The following is a 16,191-nucleotide window of genomic DNA, read 5'->3' on the forward strand; positions in this document are numbered from 1 at the left end:
TAAAGAGGAGATTAATGCAATAGTTAGGAAAGACATTAGCTTGGATGATGTGGAATCTATATGGGCAGAGCTGCAGAACACTAAAGGGCAAAAAACGTTAGTGGGAGTTATGTACAGACCTCCAAACAGTAGTAGTGATGTTGGGGAGGGCATCAAACAGGAAATTAGGAGTGCATGCAATAACGGTGCAGTAGTTATAATGGGTGACTTTAATATGCACATAGATTGGGATAGCCAAACTGGAAGCAATACGGTGGAGGAGGATTTCCTGGAGTGCATAAGGGATGGTTTTCCAGACCAATATGTCGAGGAATCAGCTAGGGGGGAGGCCATCTTAGACTGGGTGTTGTGTAATGAGAGAGGATTAATTAACAATCTCATTGTACGAGGCCCCTTGGGGAAGAGTGATCATAATATGGTGGAATTCTGCATTAAGATGGAGAATGAAACAGTTAATTCAGAGACCATGGTCCAGAACTTAAAGAAGGGTAACTTTGAAGATATGAGGCGTGAATTGGCTAAGATAGATTGGCGAATGATACTTAAGGGGTTGACTGTGGATGGGCAATGGCAGACATGTAGAGACCGCATGGATGAATTACAACAATTGTACATTCCTGTCTGGCGTAAAAATAAAAAAGGGAAGGTGGCTCAACCGTGGCTATCTAGGGAAATCAGGGATAGTATTAAAGCCAAGGAAGTGGCATACAAATTGGCCAGAAATAGCAGCGAACCTGGGGACTGGGAGAAATTTAGAACTCAGCAGAGGAGGACAAAGGGTTTGATTAGGGCAGGGAAAATGGAGTACGAGAAGAAGCTTGCAGGGAACATTAAGGCAGATTGCAAAAGTTTCTATAGGTATGTAAAGAGCAAAAGGTTAGTAAAGACAAACGTAGGTCCCCTGCAGTCAGAATCAGGGGAAGTCATAACGGGGAACAAATACTTTGGTTCAGTATTCACTAAGGAGGACACAAACAACCTTCCGGATATAAAAGGGGTCAGAGGGTCTAGTAAGGAGGAGGAACTGAGGGAAATCTTTATTAGTCGGGAAATTGTGTTGGGGAAATTGATGGGATTGAAGGCCGATAAATCCCCAGGGCCTGATGGACTGCATCCCAGAGTACTTAAGGAGGTGGCCTTGGAAATAGCGGATGCATTGACAGTCATTTTCCAACATTCCATTGACTCTGGATCAGTTCCTATCGAGTGGAGGGTAGCCAATGTAACCCCACTTTTTAAAAAAGGAGGGAGAGAGAAAGCAGGGAATTATAGACCGGTCAGCCTGACCTCAGTAGTGGGTAAAATGATGGAATCAATTATTAAGGATGTCATAGCAGCGCATTTGGAAAATGGTGACATGATAGGTCCAAGTCAGCATGGATTTGTGAAAGGGAGATCATGCTTGACAAATCTTCTGGAATTTTTTGAGGATGTTTCCAGTAAAGTGGACAAAGGAGAACCAGTTGATGTGGTATATTTGGACTTTCAGAAGGCTTTCGACAAGGTCCCACACAGGAGATTAATGTGCAAAGTTAAAGCACATGGAATTGGGGGTAGTGTGCTGACGTGGATTGAGAACTGGTTGTCAGACAGGAAGCAAAGAGTAGGAGTAAATGGGTACTTTTCAGAATGGCAGGCAGTGACTAGTGGGGTACCGCAAGGTTCTGTGCTGGGGCCCCAGCTGTTTACATTGTACATTAATGATTTAGACGAGGGGATTAAATGTAGTATCTCCAAATTTGCGGATGACACTAAGTTGGGTGGCAGTGTGAGCTGCGAGGAGGATGCTATGAGGCTGCAGAGTGACTTGGATAGGTTAGGTGAGTGGGCAAATGCGTGGCAGATGAAGTATAATGTGGATAAATGTGAGGTTATCCACTTTGGTGGTAAAAACAGAGACAGACTATTATCTGAATGGTGACAGATTAGGAAAAGGGGAGGTGCAAAGAGACCTGGGTGTCATGGTACATCAGTCATTGAAGGTTGGCATGCAGGTACAGCAGGCGGTTAAGAAAGCAAATGGCATGTTGGCCTTCATAGCGAGGGGATTTGAGTACAGGGGCAGGGAGGTGTTGCTACAGTTGTATAGGGCCTTCGTGAGGCCACACCTGGAGTATTGTGTACAGTTTTGGTCTCCTAACTTGAGGAAGGACGTTCTTGCTATTGAGGGAGTGCAGCGAAGATTCACCAGACTGATTCCCGGGATGGTGGGACTGACCTATCAAGAAAGACTGGATCAACTGGGCTTGTATTCACTGGAGTTCAGAAGAGTGAGAGGGGACCTCATAGAAACGTCTAAAATTCTGACGGGTTTGGACAGGTTGGATGCAGGAAGAATGTTCCCAATGTTGGGGAAGTCCAGAACCAGGGGTCACAGTCTAAGGATAAGGGGTAAGCTATTTAGGACCGAGATGAGGAGAAACTTCTTCACCCAGAGAGTGGTGAACCTGTGGAATTCTCTACCACAGAAAGTAGTTGAGGCCAATTCACTAAATATATTCAAAAGGGAGTTAGATGAAGTCCTTACTACTCGGGGGATCAAGGGGTATGGCGAGAAAGCAGGAATGGGGTACTGAAGTTTCATGTTCAGCCATGAACTCATTGAATGGCGGTGCAGGCTAGAAGGGCCGAATGGCCTGCTCCTGCACCTATTTTCTATGTTTCTATGTTTCTATGTTGGATAAGTATCTGAAGGGAAAAAATTGTAGGACTACGGGGGAAGGGCAGGGGAGTGGGACTGGCTGAGGGTCTCTTGCAGAGAGCCGGCCCGGGCCTCCTTCTGTATAACAAAGATGGCGCTACAGATCACTCAGTTGCTACAATCCGTGGCTCAAGAAGAAGGTCCTCCACATTATCGGGGCGACTCAGGCTGGGCGATAAATGCCGCTCTTGCCAGAAATACCCACATCCAGAGAATAAATGTTTACAAATTGTGTACACTTCCTGTATCAGGTGTTGATTGCAATGCTGTGACATCGAAGGACGGAGACAGGATCTCGGTTACCAATCACATCATTTCCACGATCGCCTTCCCCGACATATTGCCAGTTATATATTTTTAAAAGGACGCGAGTGTATGAAAAGAAAGGAATAAACTTCGAACTATTGTATCAGTAACTGGCGGTCAGAGACAATTAAAAGGATTTAGGTGAGTCATTGTGCTTACACCGGCCCAATAAATCGCCCTACTTTCTTATAATCGCGTGTTCAATACCAAGAAACTATGAAGTGAAGCAAGATAGCTCACGAACATCCTCCTGGTGATTACAGTCACACAGTCTTGTACTTGGCACCTCTGTCGGAGGAGCTGTCTTTCGTTAAACCGAGGCCCCGTCTGCTCTCTCAGGTGGATGTAAAAGATCCCATGGCCACTATTTGGAAGAAGAGCAGGGGAGTTCTCCCCTGTGTCCTGGGGCCAATATTTATCCCTCAATCAACATAACAAAAACAGATTATCTGGTCATTATCACATTGCTGTTTGTGGGAGCTTGCTGTGCACAAATTGGCTGCCGCGTTTCCCACATTACAACAGTGACTACGCTCCAAAAGTACTTCATTGGCTGTAAAGCGCTTTGGGACATCCTGAGGTCGTGAAAAGGATTTCGTGAAAGGTGCTATATAAATGCAAGTCTTTCTTTTTATCTCTCTGATAGGTAGGAACATTTAGTCTAGTTATTAAGAACATAAGAACATAAGAAATAGGAGCAGGAGTAGGCCATATGGCCCCTCGAGCCTGCTCCACCATTCAATACAATCATGGCTGATCCGATCATGGACTCAGCTCCACTTCCCCGCCCGCTCCCCATAACCCCTTATCCCCTTATCGTTTAAGAAACTGTCTATTTCTCTCTTTAATTTATTCAATGTCCCAGCCTCCACAGCTCTCTGAGGCAGTGAATTCCACAGATTTACAACCCTCAGAGAAGAAATTCCTCCTCATCTGTGTTTTAAATGGGCGGCCCCTTATTCTAAGATCATGCCCTCTAGTTCTAGTCTCCCCCATTAGTGGAAACATCCTCTCTGCTTTTGTCCACTTTTGTCAAGCCCCCTCATAATCTTCGTGTCAACGATGGGTTTCTTACCTGTGTTGTCACCATGACAATTTTCAAAATTTGCAAGCACAGCTTCCAAGGAATTTGTCGCCTGGCTCTATATTTTTCACACGGACTCATGAAGAAATAGTTTAAGTCCTCTCTCAGCCTCCTCTCCTCATTCATCGTGTCCATGCTCAGGGTAGGGGTAATCTGAAAGTCCATCGCTTGGTCCAAAGAGAAGCTGTCCACCGACATTTCCAACTGTTTCCTGCAAAGAATGTCAAAATAAAAGTGTTTGTAGGACCATAAAAACAAGAGGAGGCCCACTTAAGAACATAAGAATTAGGAACAGGAGTCGGCCATTCGGCCCCTCGAGCCTGCTCTGCCATTTAATAAGACCATGGCTGATCTTCTAACTCAACTCCACTTTCCCGCCCGATCCCCATAACCCTTGATTCCCTTAATATCCAAAAATCTATTTATCTTCGCCTTGAATAAACTCAACGACTGAACTTCCACAGCCCTCTGGGGCAGAGAATTCCAAAGATTCACCACCCTCTGAGTGAAGAAATTCCTCCCCATCTCAGTCCTAAATGGCCGACCCCTTATCCTGAGACTGTGACCCCTGGTTCTAGACTCCCCAGCCCGGGGGAAACACCCTCCCTGCATCTACCCTCTCAATCCCTGTAAGAATTTTGTATCTTTCAATGAGATCACCTCTCATTCTTCTAAACTCTAGAGAATACAGGCCTAGTCTGCTCAATCTCTCCTCATCGGACAATCCCTCCATCCCAGGAATCAGTCTGGTGAACCTTCGTTGCATTCCCTCTATGGTAAGTATATCCTTCCTAAGTTAAGGAGACCAGAACTGTACACAGTACTCCAGGTGTGGTCTCACCAGGGCCCTGTATAATTGCAGTAAGATATCTTTACTCTTATAATCAAATCCTCCTGCAATAAAGGCCGACATACCATTTGCTTTCTTAATTGCTTGCTGTACCTGCCTGTTAACATTCAGTGATTGGTTAAGCCCCTGTAGCCCATCCTACCACTCAATCAGATCATGGCTGATCTGTATCCACATTCCATTTACTCTTTGGGTACCCGGTGCGGAGGGGAGCGGGTAGGTCCGAGGGCCTCCTCGTAGGACTGTTCCTGGGCCTGGTCAAGGGGGCCATTAACCGGTCCAGGCAGCAGGCGGTCGAGGGGGTCGTTCAGCCCGACTACCTGCCTCTCTTCCGCGGTTACATCCGAGCCGGGGTGTCCCTGGAGATGGAGCACGCGGTGTCCACCGGTACGCTCGCGGCCTTCCGCCAGAGGTGGGCGCCGGAGGGACTGGAGTGCATCATCACCCCCGGCAACCAAATTTTAATTTGATTTGATTTGACAAGGTTCCCTTTTTATGCTCACTTGTTAATTTGTGGTTTTTGGTGCCCTCAAAAGAAAAAAACAAGGGTGCACTTGAATAAAAGTTACTTCCCACCTAGGCTCCGTAACAAGCTTTCCTTTAAGCTGCACAGCACCCTGCAGCTCCTGTGCAGCTCTTTGCAGCACCCGTGCAGCTCCCAAGCAACCGTGCAGCACACGCACAGCACCCTGCAGCCCCTGCGCAGCCAGGAAGAAATGTGCGCGGTATTTTGAAGGGGCCCTCGACGGGCAAAAATCCATCGATGTGAGATTTTAAATGAATTGAGCTGTGCATCTACTTACGTTTTGTGGGACAGAGTTCCACACCTCCAGCACCCTTTGTGTGATGAAATGTTTCCCAACTTCTCTCCTGAACGGCCTGGCTCGGACTGTAAGGTCGTCTCCCCTTGTCCACACTTTGCTTTAAGCAGCTTTAAAATAATGAGGCATGATCGGCCCTCCCTCAGACCAGCAAGCTCACTGGCAGTCTGGTTTTAATTCTATGTAAAATTGCAAATGTGAGCTAGAAGTGGTGAATGCAAAGGTTCGCAGGATGTCATGACTCATCCAGTTGCCCATGCTGGATACCCGTGCTAAAGACTGAAACACCAACTGTGCACATGACAGCTTCAGACTGACCCTTAAAACATCTCTGTCACACGAGGACTGTCACTTCTGCTTTCCCTACAAACGTCCCCGAGCTCTGTTGCCCAATGGCTTCTTTTATTTTAATATTCTCACTGAAACATACAAGATTCTGAGGGGGGGCTTGACAGGGTAGATGGTGAGAGGATGTTTCCCCTGGGCTGGGGAGTCTAGAACCAGGGGGCACTGTCTCAGGATAAGGGGTCGGCCATTTATTGCTGAGATGAGGAGGAATTTCAGAGTGGTGAATCTTTGCAATCCTTTGCCCCAGAGGGCTGTGGAAGCTCAGTCTTTGAATATATTCAGGGCAACATCCCCAGCATCGAAGCACTGACCACACTCGATCAGCTCTGCTGGGCAGGCCACATTGTCCACATGCCCGACACGAGACTCCCAAAGCAAGCACTCTACTCGGAACTCCTTCACGGCAAACGAGCCAAAGGTGGGCAGAGGAAACGTTACAGGGACCACCCTCAAAGCCTCCCTGATAAAGTGCAACATCCCCACCGACACCTGGGAGTCCCTGGCCAAAGACCGCCCTAAGTGGAGGAAGTGCATCCGGGAGGGAGCTGAGCACCTCGAGTCTCGTCGCCGAGAGCATGCAGAAACCAAGCGCAGGCAGCGGAAGGAGCGTGCGGCAAACCAGTCCCACCCTCCCCTTCCCTCAACCACTGTCTGTCCCACCTGTGACAGGGACTGTAGTTCCCGTATTGGACTGTTCAGTCACCTGAGAACTCACTTTTAGAGTGGAAGCAAGTCTTCCTCGATTTCGAGGGACCTGCCTATGATGATGATGATATTCAAGGCTGAGATCGATAGTGTTGTGTATGCATGCCTGTTTACTGTGTGATGTCTGTAACACTGTTATGCAACACTGAATGTACACTTACACTGTACACACCTTACCTGTACACCAGAGGGTGCTGCTGCTGGAGACCTAAGGGTTGCCTGCACACTGCAGGTAACCCAGTATAAAAAGGAACTCTCAGCTTGTTGTCCTCACTCAGGAGCTGCAAATAAAGGACTACAGGTCTACACTGTTTAAGTATCACACCATGCCTCGTGGAGTCATTACTAAAGGTGATTACATACACTACAGATAGATCATTGGACTCGAGAGGAATCCAGGGATATGGGGATCGGGCGGGAAAGTGGAGTTGAGGTAGAAGATCAGCCATGATCTTATTGAATGGTGGAGCAGGCTCAAGGGGCCAAATGGCCGACTCCTGCTCCTAATTCTTACGTTCTTATGTTATGTTCTAACAAATCTCTTGCAAACATTCTCAGGCCACTATTTTGGAATGAAGAATCAAAACAACTAGGCCGTTGAACCAGATATTCAGTACAACACGACGATAGCTTATCATCAACTTAAATACATAAAAGTTGATGAAAATGCTACAGTTAAACATTTGTAAAAGTCCTCTTTATTCGCAATAATAACTTGCATTGATATAGCGCCTTTAACGTAGTAAAACATCCCAGGGCGTTTCACAGGAGTAATTACTACAAAATTTGACCCCGAGCCACATAAGGAGATATTAGGGGCAGGTGACTAAAAGCTTGGTCAAAGAGGTCGGTTTTAAGGAGCGTCTTGAAGGAGGAGAGAGAGGCGGAGAAGTTTAGGGAGCGAGTTCCAGAGCTTGGGGCCCTGGCAACTGAAGGCACAGTGGTGGAGTGATTATAACTGTGGCCGCATAAAAGGTCATAATTGGAGGAGCGCAGAGATCTGGGAGGGCTGGAGGGGGTCACCGAGAGGGGTCAAGCCATGGAGAGGATTTGAACACAGGAATGAGAATTTTAAAATCAAGACATTGCCGGAACAGGAGCCAGTGTTGGTCAGCAAGCACATCCACACCTCCATCGCCAGAAACTAGTCACTAACTGATCCTTAAGCTAGACGAGCTTTGGGCTCTTTGAAGCAGTTTCATATTTGATTTTTCGATATTAATGTTGTGGGTGCCCAACATTCATCCTGGCATTTACGTTGGAAATGTCGCATTGGGATAAGGGGAGCGTTTAACCCGAGTAAACGAAGACAGGCAGTACTCAGTCACTCACGTTGCCCTAAAATACAGGACAGGCGCAGATAAACTCACCACGGACTCTTGGGAAACAGCTCCCAAACCCGCGACCTCTACCCCCTAGCAGGACAAGGGCAGCAGGTGCACGGGAACACCACCACCTCCACGTTCCCCTCCCAGTCACACACCATCCCGACTGGGAAATATATCGGCCGTTCCTTCATCGTCGCTGGGTCACAATCCTGGAACTCCCTCCCTAACAGCACTGTGGGAGCACCTTCACCACACGGACTGCAGCGGTTCAAGAAGGCGGCTCACCACCACCTTCTCAAGGGGCAGTTAGGGACGGGCAATAAATGCCAGCGACGCACAGATCCCCAGAATGAATTAAAAACATTAAAAAGGTGCTTTAAATCAACATCCCACACCAAATTAAAAAAAAATGAAAACTGAAATGAAGAGGAAATGTTGGAAGAGTTCAGCATTGTAAAGAGAAGATCAGCCCTGGGCCTTCGGGACAGACCATGCAGCAGTTGCTGTGTCTCACCTGTTGCCCTCTCCCTGGTTCAGTCCCACTCAGACTCCCTTCACTTGCAGCTGTAGCCCTGGCTCTGCAGCTTTAGCCCTAAACTGTTGTCTGCGCCTGCCGCGGGTATCTGCCCCTGGGGCTGGGGGAAATGCTGTGTGGGGGTGTGTCTCTGCAGGGGCTGCCGCTGGGCCCTGAGGCTTAGTCAGTGACCGGGCCCTCGGCTCACCCCCAGCCAGCCAGCCAACAGCGCGAGGTCTGTGGCACACTGGTGCTCACAGCCCGGGAATAGGATCATCCCCCCTGGGATAGCAGCCCAGGGGAGGTGGGGCATGGCGAGCCCAGCCCTGGACCAGCCCCCAGCCCCCAGCCCCCAGCCCCCAGCCCGGCCCCGGGCCCCAGGCTCAGCCCCCAACCCAGGACCCCAGCCCGGGAGCCCAGCCCCCAGACCCCGACCCGGGACCCCAGCCCCCAGGCCCCAGTCCCCAGCCCGGGAGCCCAGCCCCCAGGCCCCAGCCCCTAGGCCCAGCCCCCAGGCCCCAAGCCCAGGCCCCAGCCTCAGGACCCCAGCCCCCGGACCCCAGCCCGGGACCCCAGCCCCCAGGCCTCAGCCCCCAGGCCCCAGCCCAAGCCCCCAGCCTCCAGGCCCCAGCCCCTAGGCCCAACCCCCAGGCCCCAGCCCAGCGCCCAGTCCCCAGCCCCAGCGTGGCCTGACCGCGGAGCCTGGGGAGAGCCGGAGCAGGAGCCTGGCTGGGTCTCAGCACTCTCCAGGTGTGTGTGGGTGAGAGGTGAAGCCAGGTAGAAAGTAGAGCAATTAATCCCTCCCTCCCTTCCCTGGAGTCTGCTTAAAATAACCCCCCCCCCCCCTCCACCCAATGAAATAATCTGGGACCCTTCCCCTTTGAATGGCCAACATACCCCCCACACTCCCCCAATACCTGTGACTGATCCCGGTACACAGGCAAACACCAACACCGGGGATTGGGAGGGACAGCACTCAGTGTATCTGCCCACAATGCTCACATGCTAACACTCTGTGTGTCTCGGTGTGTGAGCCTTTTCCAAATAACCCATGTAGTGATCGGGAACGCACTGTCTGAAAGGTCGCTGGAAGCAGATTCAATAATAACTTTCAAACAGGAAATTAGATAAAGTGGGAAATTATTTTGCGCCTTTCACAACCTGCGGACATCCCAACCCGCCTTACAGCCAATGAGGTACTTTCTGAAGTGTAGTCACTGTTGTAATGTGGGAAACGCGGCAGCCAATTACTGCACAGCAAGCTCCCACTAACATCAATTTGATAATGAATCCGCTTTTTAGTAATGTTGATCGAGGGATAAATATTGGCCCAGGACAACCGGGATAACTCCCGTGCTCTTCTTCAAAATAGTGCCATGGGATCTCATCCACCTGAGAGAGCACACGGGGCCTTGGTTTAACGTCTCATCTGAAAATGGTACGTCCGACAGTGCGGCACTCCCGCAGTACTGCCCCTCCGACAGTGCGGCACTCCCTCAGTACTGCCCCTCCGACAGTGCGGCACTCCCTCAGTACTGTCCCTCCGACAGTGCGGCACTCCCTCAGTACTGCCCCTCCGACAGTGCGGCACTCCCTCAGTACTGCCCCTCCGACAGTGCAGCGCTCCCTCAGTACTACCCCTCCGACAGTGCGGCACTCCCTCAGTACTGCCCCTCCGACAGTGCAGCACTCCCTCAGTACTGTCCCTCCGACAGTGCGGCACTCCCTCAGTACTGCCCCTCCGACAGTGTGGCACTCCCTCAGTACTGCCCCTCCGACAGTGCAGCACTCCCTCAGTACTGCCCCTCCGACAGTGCAGCACTCCCTCAGTACTGCCCCTCCGACAGTGCAGCACTCCCTCAGTACTGCCCCTCCGACAGTGCAGCGCTCCCTCAGTACTGCCCCTCCGACAGTGCAGCGCTCCCTCAGTACTGCCCCTCCGACAGTGCAGCACTCCCTCAGTACTGCCCCTCCGACAATGCGGCGCTCCCTCAGTACTGCCCCTCTGACAGTGCGGCACTCTTTCAGTACTGCCCCTCCGACAGTGCAGCACTCCCTCAGTACTGCCCCTCCGACAGTGCGGCACTCTCTCAGTACTGCCCCTCCGACAGTGCAGCGCTCCCTCAGTACTGCCCCTCCGACAGTGCAGCACTCCCTCAGTACTGCCCCTCCGACAGTGCAGCACTCCCTCAGTACTGCCCCTCCGACAGTGCGGCACTCTTTCAGTACTGCCCCTCCGACAGTGCAGCACTCCCTCAGTACTGCCCCTCCGACAGTGCGGCACTCTCTCAGTACTGTCCCTCCGACAGTGCAGTACTCCCTCATTCATCATAGGCAGTCCCTCGGAATCGAGGAAGCCTTGCTTCCATTCCCAAAGTGAGTTCTTTGATGGCTGAATCTTCCGATACGAGAGGCACAGACCCTGTTACAGGTGGGATAGACATTCGTCGGGGGAAGGGGTGGGTAGAGCTGGTTTGTCACGCGTGCTCCTTCCGCTGTCTGTGCCTGGCCTCTTCACGCTCTTTGCGTTGAGATTCGAAGAACTCAATGCCCTCCCGGATGCACTTTCTCCACCTCGGGTGGTCTGCGGCCAGGGTCTCCCAGGTGTCAGTGGTGATGTCGCACTTTACCAGGGAGGCTTTGAGGATGTCTTTATAACGTTTCCACTGCCCACCTTTGGCTCGTTTACCATGAAGGAGCTCCACATAAAGCATTTGCTTTGGGAGTCTCGTATCTGGCATGTGAACTATGTGGCCTGCCCAGCGAAGCTGACCGAGTGTGGTCAGTGCTTCAATACTGGGGATGTTGGCCTGGTCGAGGACACTGATGTTGGTGCGTCTGTCCTCCCAGGGGATTTGTGGGATCTTGCGGAGACATCGTTGGTGGTATATCCCCAGTGACTTAAGGTGCCTTCTATACATGGTCCATGCCTCAGATCCATACAGGAGGGCGGGTATCACTACAGCCCTGTCGACCATGAGCTTGGTAGTAGATTTGAGGAAGGACGTTCTTGCTATTGAGGGAGTGCAACGAAGGTTCACCAGGCTGATTTCAAGGATGGCTGGACTGTCATATGAGCAGAGATTGGATCAACTGGGCCTTTATTCACTGGAGTTTAGAAGGATGAGAGGGGATCTCATAGAAATGTATAGGATTCTGACGGGGCTGGACAGGTTAGATGTGGGAAGAATGTTTCTGATGTTGGGGAAGTCCAAAACCAGGGGGTCACAGTCTTAGGATAAGGGGTAGGCCATTTAGGACTGAGATGAGGAGAAACTTCTTCACTCAGAGAGTTGTTAACCTGTGGAATTCTCTACCATTGAGAGTTGTTGATGCCAGTTCATTAGATATATTCAAGAGGGAGTTAGATATGGCCCTTATGGCTAAAGGGATCAAGGGGTATGGAGAGAAAGCAGGAATGGGGTACTGAGGGATTGATCAGCCATGAACTCATTGAATGGCGGTGCAGGCTCGAAGGGCCGAATGGCCTGCTCCTGCACCTATTTTCTATGTTTCTATGTTTCACCTGGCCTTCCCCTGCCCTCCGGGTCTCGCTGAGGGCAGTGATGTCAATGTCAAAACGTCTGAGTTCCCGGGCAACTATGGCGGTGCGGCGTTCCGGCCTGTTGCTGTTGGGATTGTCCACGAGGGTCCTGATGTTCCACGTCCCGAACTTCATACTGACAAAGTGGAAGATGCCTGTGCGTGAGTTCTTTTAACGTGGGGTGGCCGCTGCACCCCGGAAACCACACAGGTTTAGCTGAACAAGGTCTTGGTCCAGTGGCAAGGGGGTCCAAGACAACTGGAGACCAGGCACAGCTCTATAAGCCTAATTGCCTACGGCGAAGTGTTAGCTGCAAGCTCGGCGCCGAGTAGCGCCATTGGTGGTAGATGGCCCGAGGCTTGGTTGGGGGGCAGGCATTAGGGAGGTGACTTCCAAAGTTATTTAAAAAGTTGATATAAATTTCCAATTTATTTCAAAAGTTTCTAAGAGTTGTTACCCTCCGACAGTGCAGCACTCCCTCAGTACTGCCCCTCCGACAGTGCAGCACTCCTTCAGTACCGCCCCTCCGACAGTGCAGCACTCCCTCAGTACTGCCCCTCCGACAGTGCAGCGCTCCCTCAGTACTGCCCCTCCGACAGTGCAGCACTCCTTCAGTACCGCCCCTCCGACAGTGCGGCACTCCTTCAGTACCGCCCCTCCGACAGTGCAGCACTCCCTCAGTACTGCCCCTCCGACAGTGCAGCACTCCCTCAGTACTGACCCTCCGACAGTGCAGCACTCCCTCAGTACTGCCCCTCCGACAGTGCAGCACTCCCTCAGTACTGCCCCTCCGACAGTGCAGCACTCCTTCAGTACCGCCCCTCCGACAGTGCAGCACTCCCTCAGTACTGCCCGTCCGACAGTGCAGCACTCCCTCAGTACTGCCCCTCCGACAGTGCAGCACTCCCTCAGTACTGCCCCTCCGACAGTGCAGCACTCCTTCAGTACCGCCCCTCCGACAGTGCAGCACTCCCTCAGTACTGCCCCTCCGACAGTGCAGCACTCCCTCAGTACAGCCCCTCCGACAGTGCAGCGCTCCCTTAGTACTGCCCCTCCGACAGTGCGGCGCTCCCTCAGTACTGCCCCTCCAACAGTGCAGCGCTCCCTCAGTACTGCCCCTCCGCCAGTGCGGCACTCCCTCAGCACTGCACTGGAGTGTCAGCCGAGATTTTTGTGCTCAAGTACCTGGAGTGGCAATGCGGCAGCTGGGGAATTTAAATTCAGTTCATTAAATAAATCTGGAATTAAAAGGTTCGAGTCAGTAAAGGTGACCATGAAACTGCCGGGGATTGTCGTAAAAACCCATCTGGGTCACTAATGCCCTTCAGGGAGAGAAACCTGCCGCCCTTACCCGGTCTGGCTGATATGTGACTCCAGACCCACAGCGATGTGGTTGACTCTTCACTGCCCTCTGGCCCAGCGAGACACTCGGTTGTATAATCAGCTCACCACCACCTTCTGAAGGGGCGATTAGGGATGGGCAATAAATGCAATGCCCACGCCCCGTGACCGAACAAATAAAATAAAAGAACCATCGCAGGTGCAATGGGCGAATGTTGCCGCAAGGCCATCAAACAAAAGTGCCCCCTTATTAGAGGGGCACAACTAGTGAGGACCCAAACCGTAAACAAAACGGGAAATTATCAAAATAAATAACACTATGGCGAGTGGCGACTGTGCACCCCAGACCCGCTGATGCCAATCGGTCGCGGAAAGCCTCAAGTGTACCGGCAGACACCGCGGGCTCCTTCTCCAGGGCTACCCAGGCACGGACAAGGCCGAGGATGAGAAGCCAGGCAGCCGGAGTGAACCCAACACCCTCCCGGCCACAGCCAAACAGTGTTTGTGTGTGTGTGTGTGCGCGCGTGTGTGAGTGTGTGAGTGTGTGCACATGTGCGTGTGTGTGTGTGTGTGCGTGTGTGTGAGTGCGTGTGTGTGTGTGCGTGTATGTGTGTATGCGGGTGCATGTGTGTGTGTGTGTGTGTGCGTGTGTATGGGAACCAGACTGTTCACAACCTTGGTGTCACATTTGACCCCGAGATGACCTTACGACCCCATATCATCTCCATCACCAAGACTGCCTATTTCCACCTCCGTAACATTCCCCTTCTCCGGCCATGCCTCAGCTCATCCGCTACCGAAACCCTCATCCATGCCTTTGTTAGCTCTAGTCTTGACTGCTCCAACGCACTCCTGGCTGGCCTCCCACATTCTACATTATCTAAACTAGAGGTGATCCAAAACTCATAGGCCCATGTCCTAACTCGCACCCAGTCCCGTTCACCCATCACTCCCTGCCCTGTGTCCTAACTCACACCCAGTCCCACTCACCCATCACCCCCTGTGCTCACTGACCCCATGTCCTAACTCGCACCAAGTCCCGTTCACCCATCACCCACTGTGCTCGCTAACCCGTGTCCTAACTCACACCCAGTCCCACTCACCCATCACCCCCTGTGCTCACTGCCCCGTGTCCTAACTCACACCCAGTCCCGTTCACCCATCACCCCCTGTGCTCACTGCCCCGTGTCCTAACTCACACCCAGTCCCACTCACCCATCACCCCCTGTGCTCACTGCCCCGTGTCCTAACTCACACCCAGTCCCACTCACCCATCACCCCCTGTGCTCACTGCCCCGTGTCCTAACTCACACGCAGTCCCGTTCACCCATCACCCATCACCCCTGTGCTCACTGCCCCGTGTCCTAACTCACACCCAGTCCCACTCACCCATCACCCCCTGTGCTTGCTGACCCGTGTCCTAACTCACACCCAGTCCCACTCACCCATCACCCCCTGTGCTCACTGCCCCGTGTCCTAACTCACACCCAGTCCCGTTCACCCATCACCCCCTGTGCTCACTGACCATGTCCTAACTCACACCCAGTCCCACTCACCCATCACCCCCTGTGCTCACTGCCCCGTGTCCTAACTCACACCCAGTCCCGTTCACCCATCACCCCCTGTGCTCACTGACCATGTCCTAACTCACACCCAGTCCCACTCACCCATCACCCCCTGTGCTCACTGCCCCGTGTCCTAACTCACACCCAGTCCCGTTCACCCATCACCCCCTGTGCTCACTGCCCCGTGTCCTAACTCACACCCAGTCCCACTCACCCATCACCCCCTGTGCTCACTGCCCCGCGTCCTAACTCACACCCAGTCCCACTCACCCATCACCCCCTGTGCTCACTGCCCCGTGTCCTAACTCACACCCAGTCCCACTCACCCATCACCCCCTGTACTTGCTGACCTACATTGGCTCCCGGTTAACATAAGAGCATAAGAAATAGGAGCAGGAGTCGGCCATTTGGCCCCTCGAGCCTGCTCCACCATTCAATAAGATCTTGGCTGATCTGATTATGGACTCAGCTCCACTTCCCTGCCCGCCCCCCATAACCCTGTATTCACTTATTGCTCAAAAATCTGTCTATCTCCACCTTAAATATATTCAATGTCCCAGCCCCCACAGTTCTCTGGGGCAGAGAATTCCACAGATTTATAACCCTCAGAGAAGAAATTCTTCCTCATCTCAGTTTTAAATGATCGGCCCCTTATTCTAAGATCATGCTCCCTAGTTCAAGTCTCCCCCATCAGTGGAAATATCCTCTCTGCATCCAACTTGTCAAGCCCCCTCATTATCATATGTTTCGATAAGATCACCTCTCATTCTTCTGAATTCCAATGAGTAGAGGCCCAACCTACTCAACCTTTCCTCATAGGTCAATCCCCTCATCTCTGGAATCAACCTAGTGAACCTTCTCTGAACAGCCTCCAATGCAAGTATATCCTTCCTTAAATACAGAGACCAAAACTGCACGCAGTACTCCAGGTGTGGCCTCACCAATACGCTGTACAGTTGTAGCAGGATTTCTCTGCTTTTATACTCTATCCCCCTTGCAATAAAGGCCAACATTCCATTGGCCTTCCTGATCACTTGGTGTACCTGCATACTAACTTTTTGTGTTTCATGCACAAGGACCCCCA

At 51.8% G+C, this 16,191-nt stretch overlaps 1 protein-coding gene across 1 annotated transcript in view; it reads right to left on the reverse strand.

The window, feature by feature from the left end:
• Window positions 1–8,934, reverse strand: part of LOC139268361 (mucolipin-2-like) — a 67,556-nt gene extending 58,622 nt beyond the window's left edge. Inside the window, exons 1-3 of the mRNA XM_070886433.1 lie at window positions 8,866–8,934; window positions 5,745–5,872; window positions 4,083–4,302 (exon numbers count right to left, since the gene is read on the reverse strand). Of these exons, the coding sequence (XP_070742534.1) occupies window positions 4,083–4,302; window positions 5,745–5,872; window positions 8,866–8,934 (417 nt within the window). The remainder of the gene's footprint in view (window positions 1–4,082; window positions 4,303–5,744; window positions 5,873–8,865) is intronic.
• Between the last annotated feature and the right edge of the window lie 7,257 nt (window positions 8,935–16,191).

Source organism: Pristiophorus japonicus, chromosome 8, assembly GCF_044704955.1.
Source record: "Pristiophorus japonicus isolate sPriJap1 chromosome 8, sPriJap1.hap1, whole genome shotgun sequence".
NCBI lineage: Eukaryota > Metazoa > Chordata > Chondrichthyes > Pristiophoridae > Pristiophorus > Pristiophorus japonicus.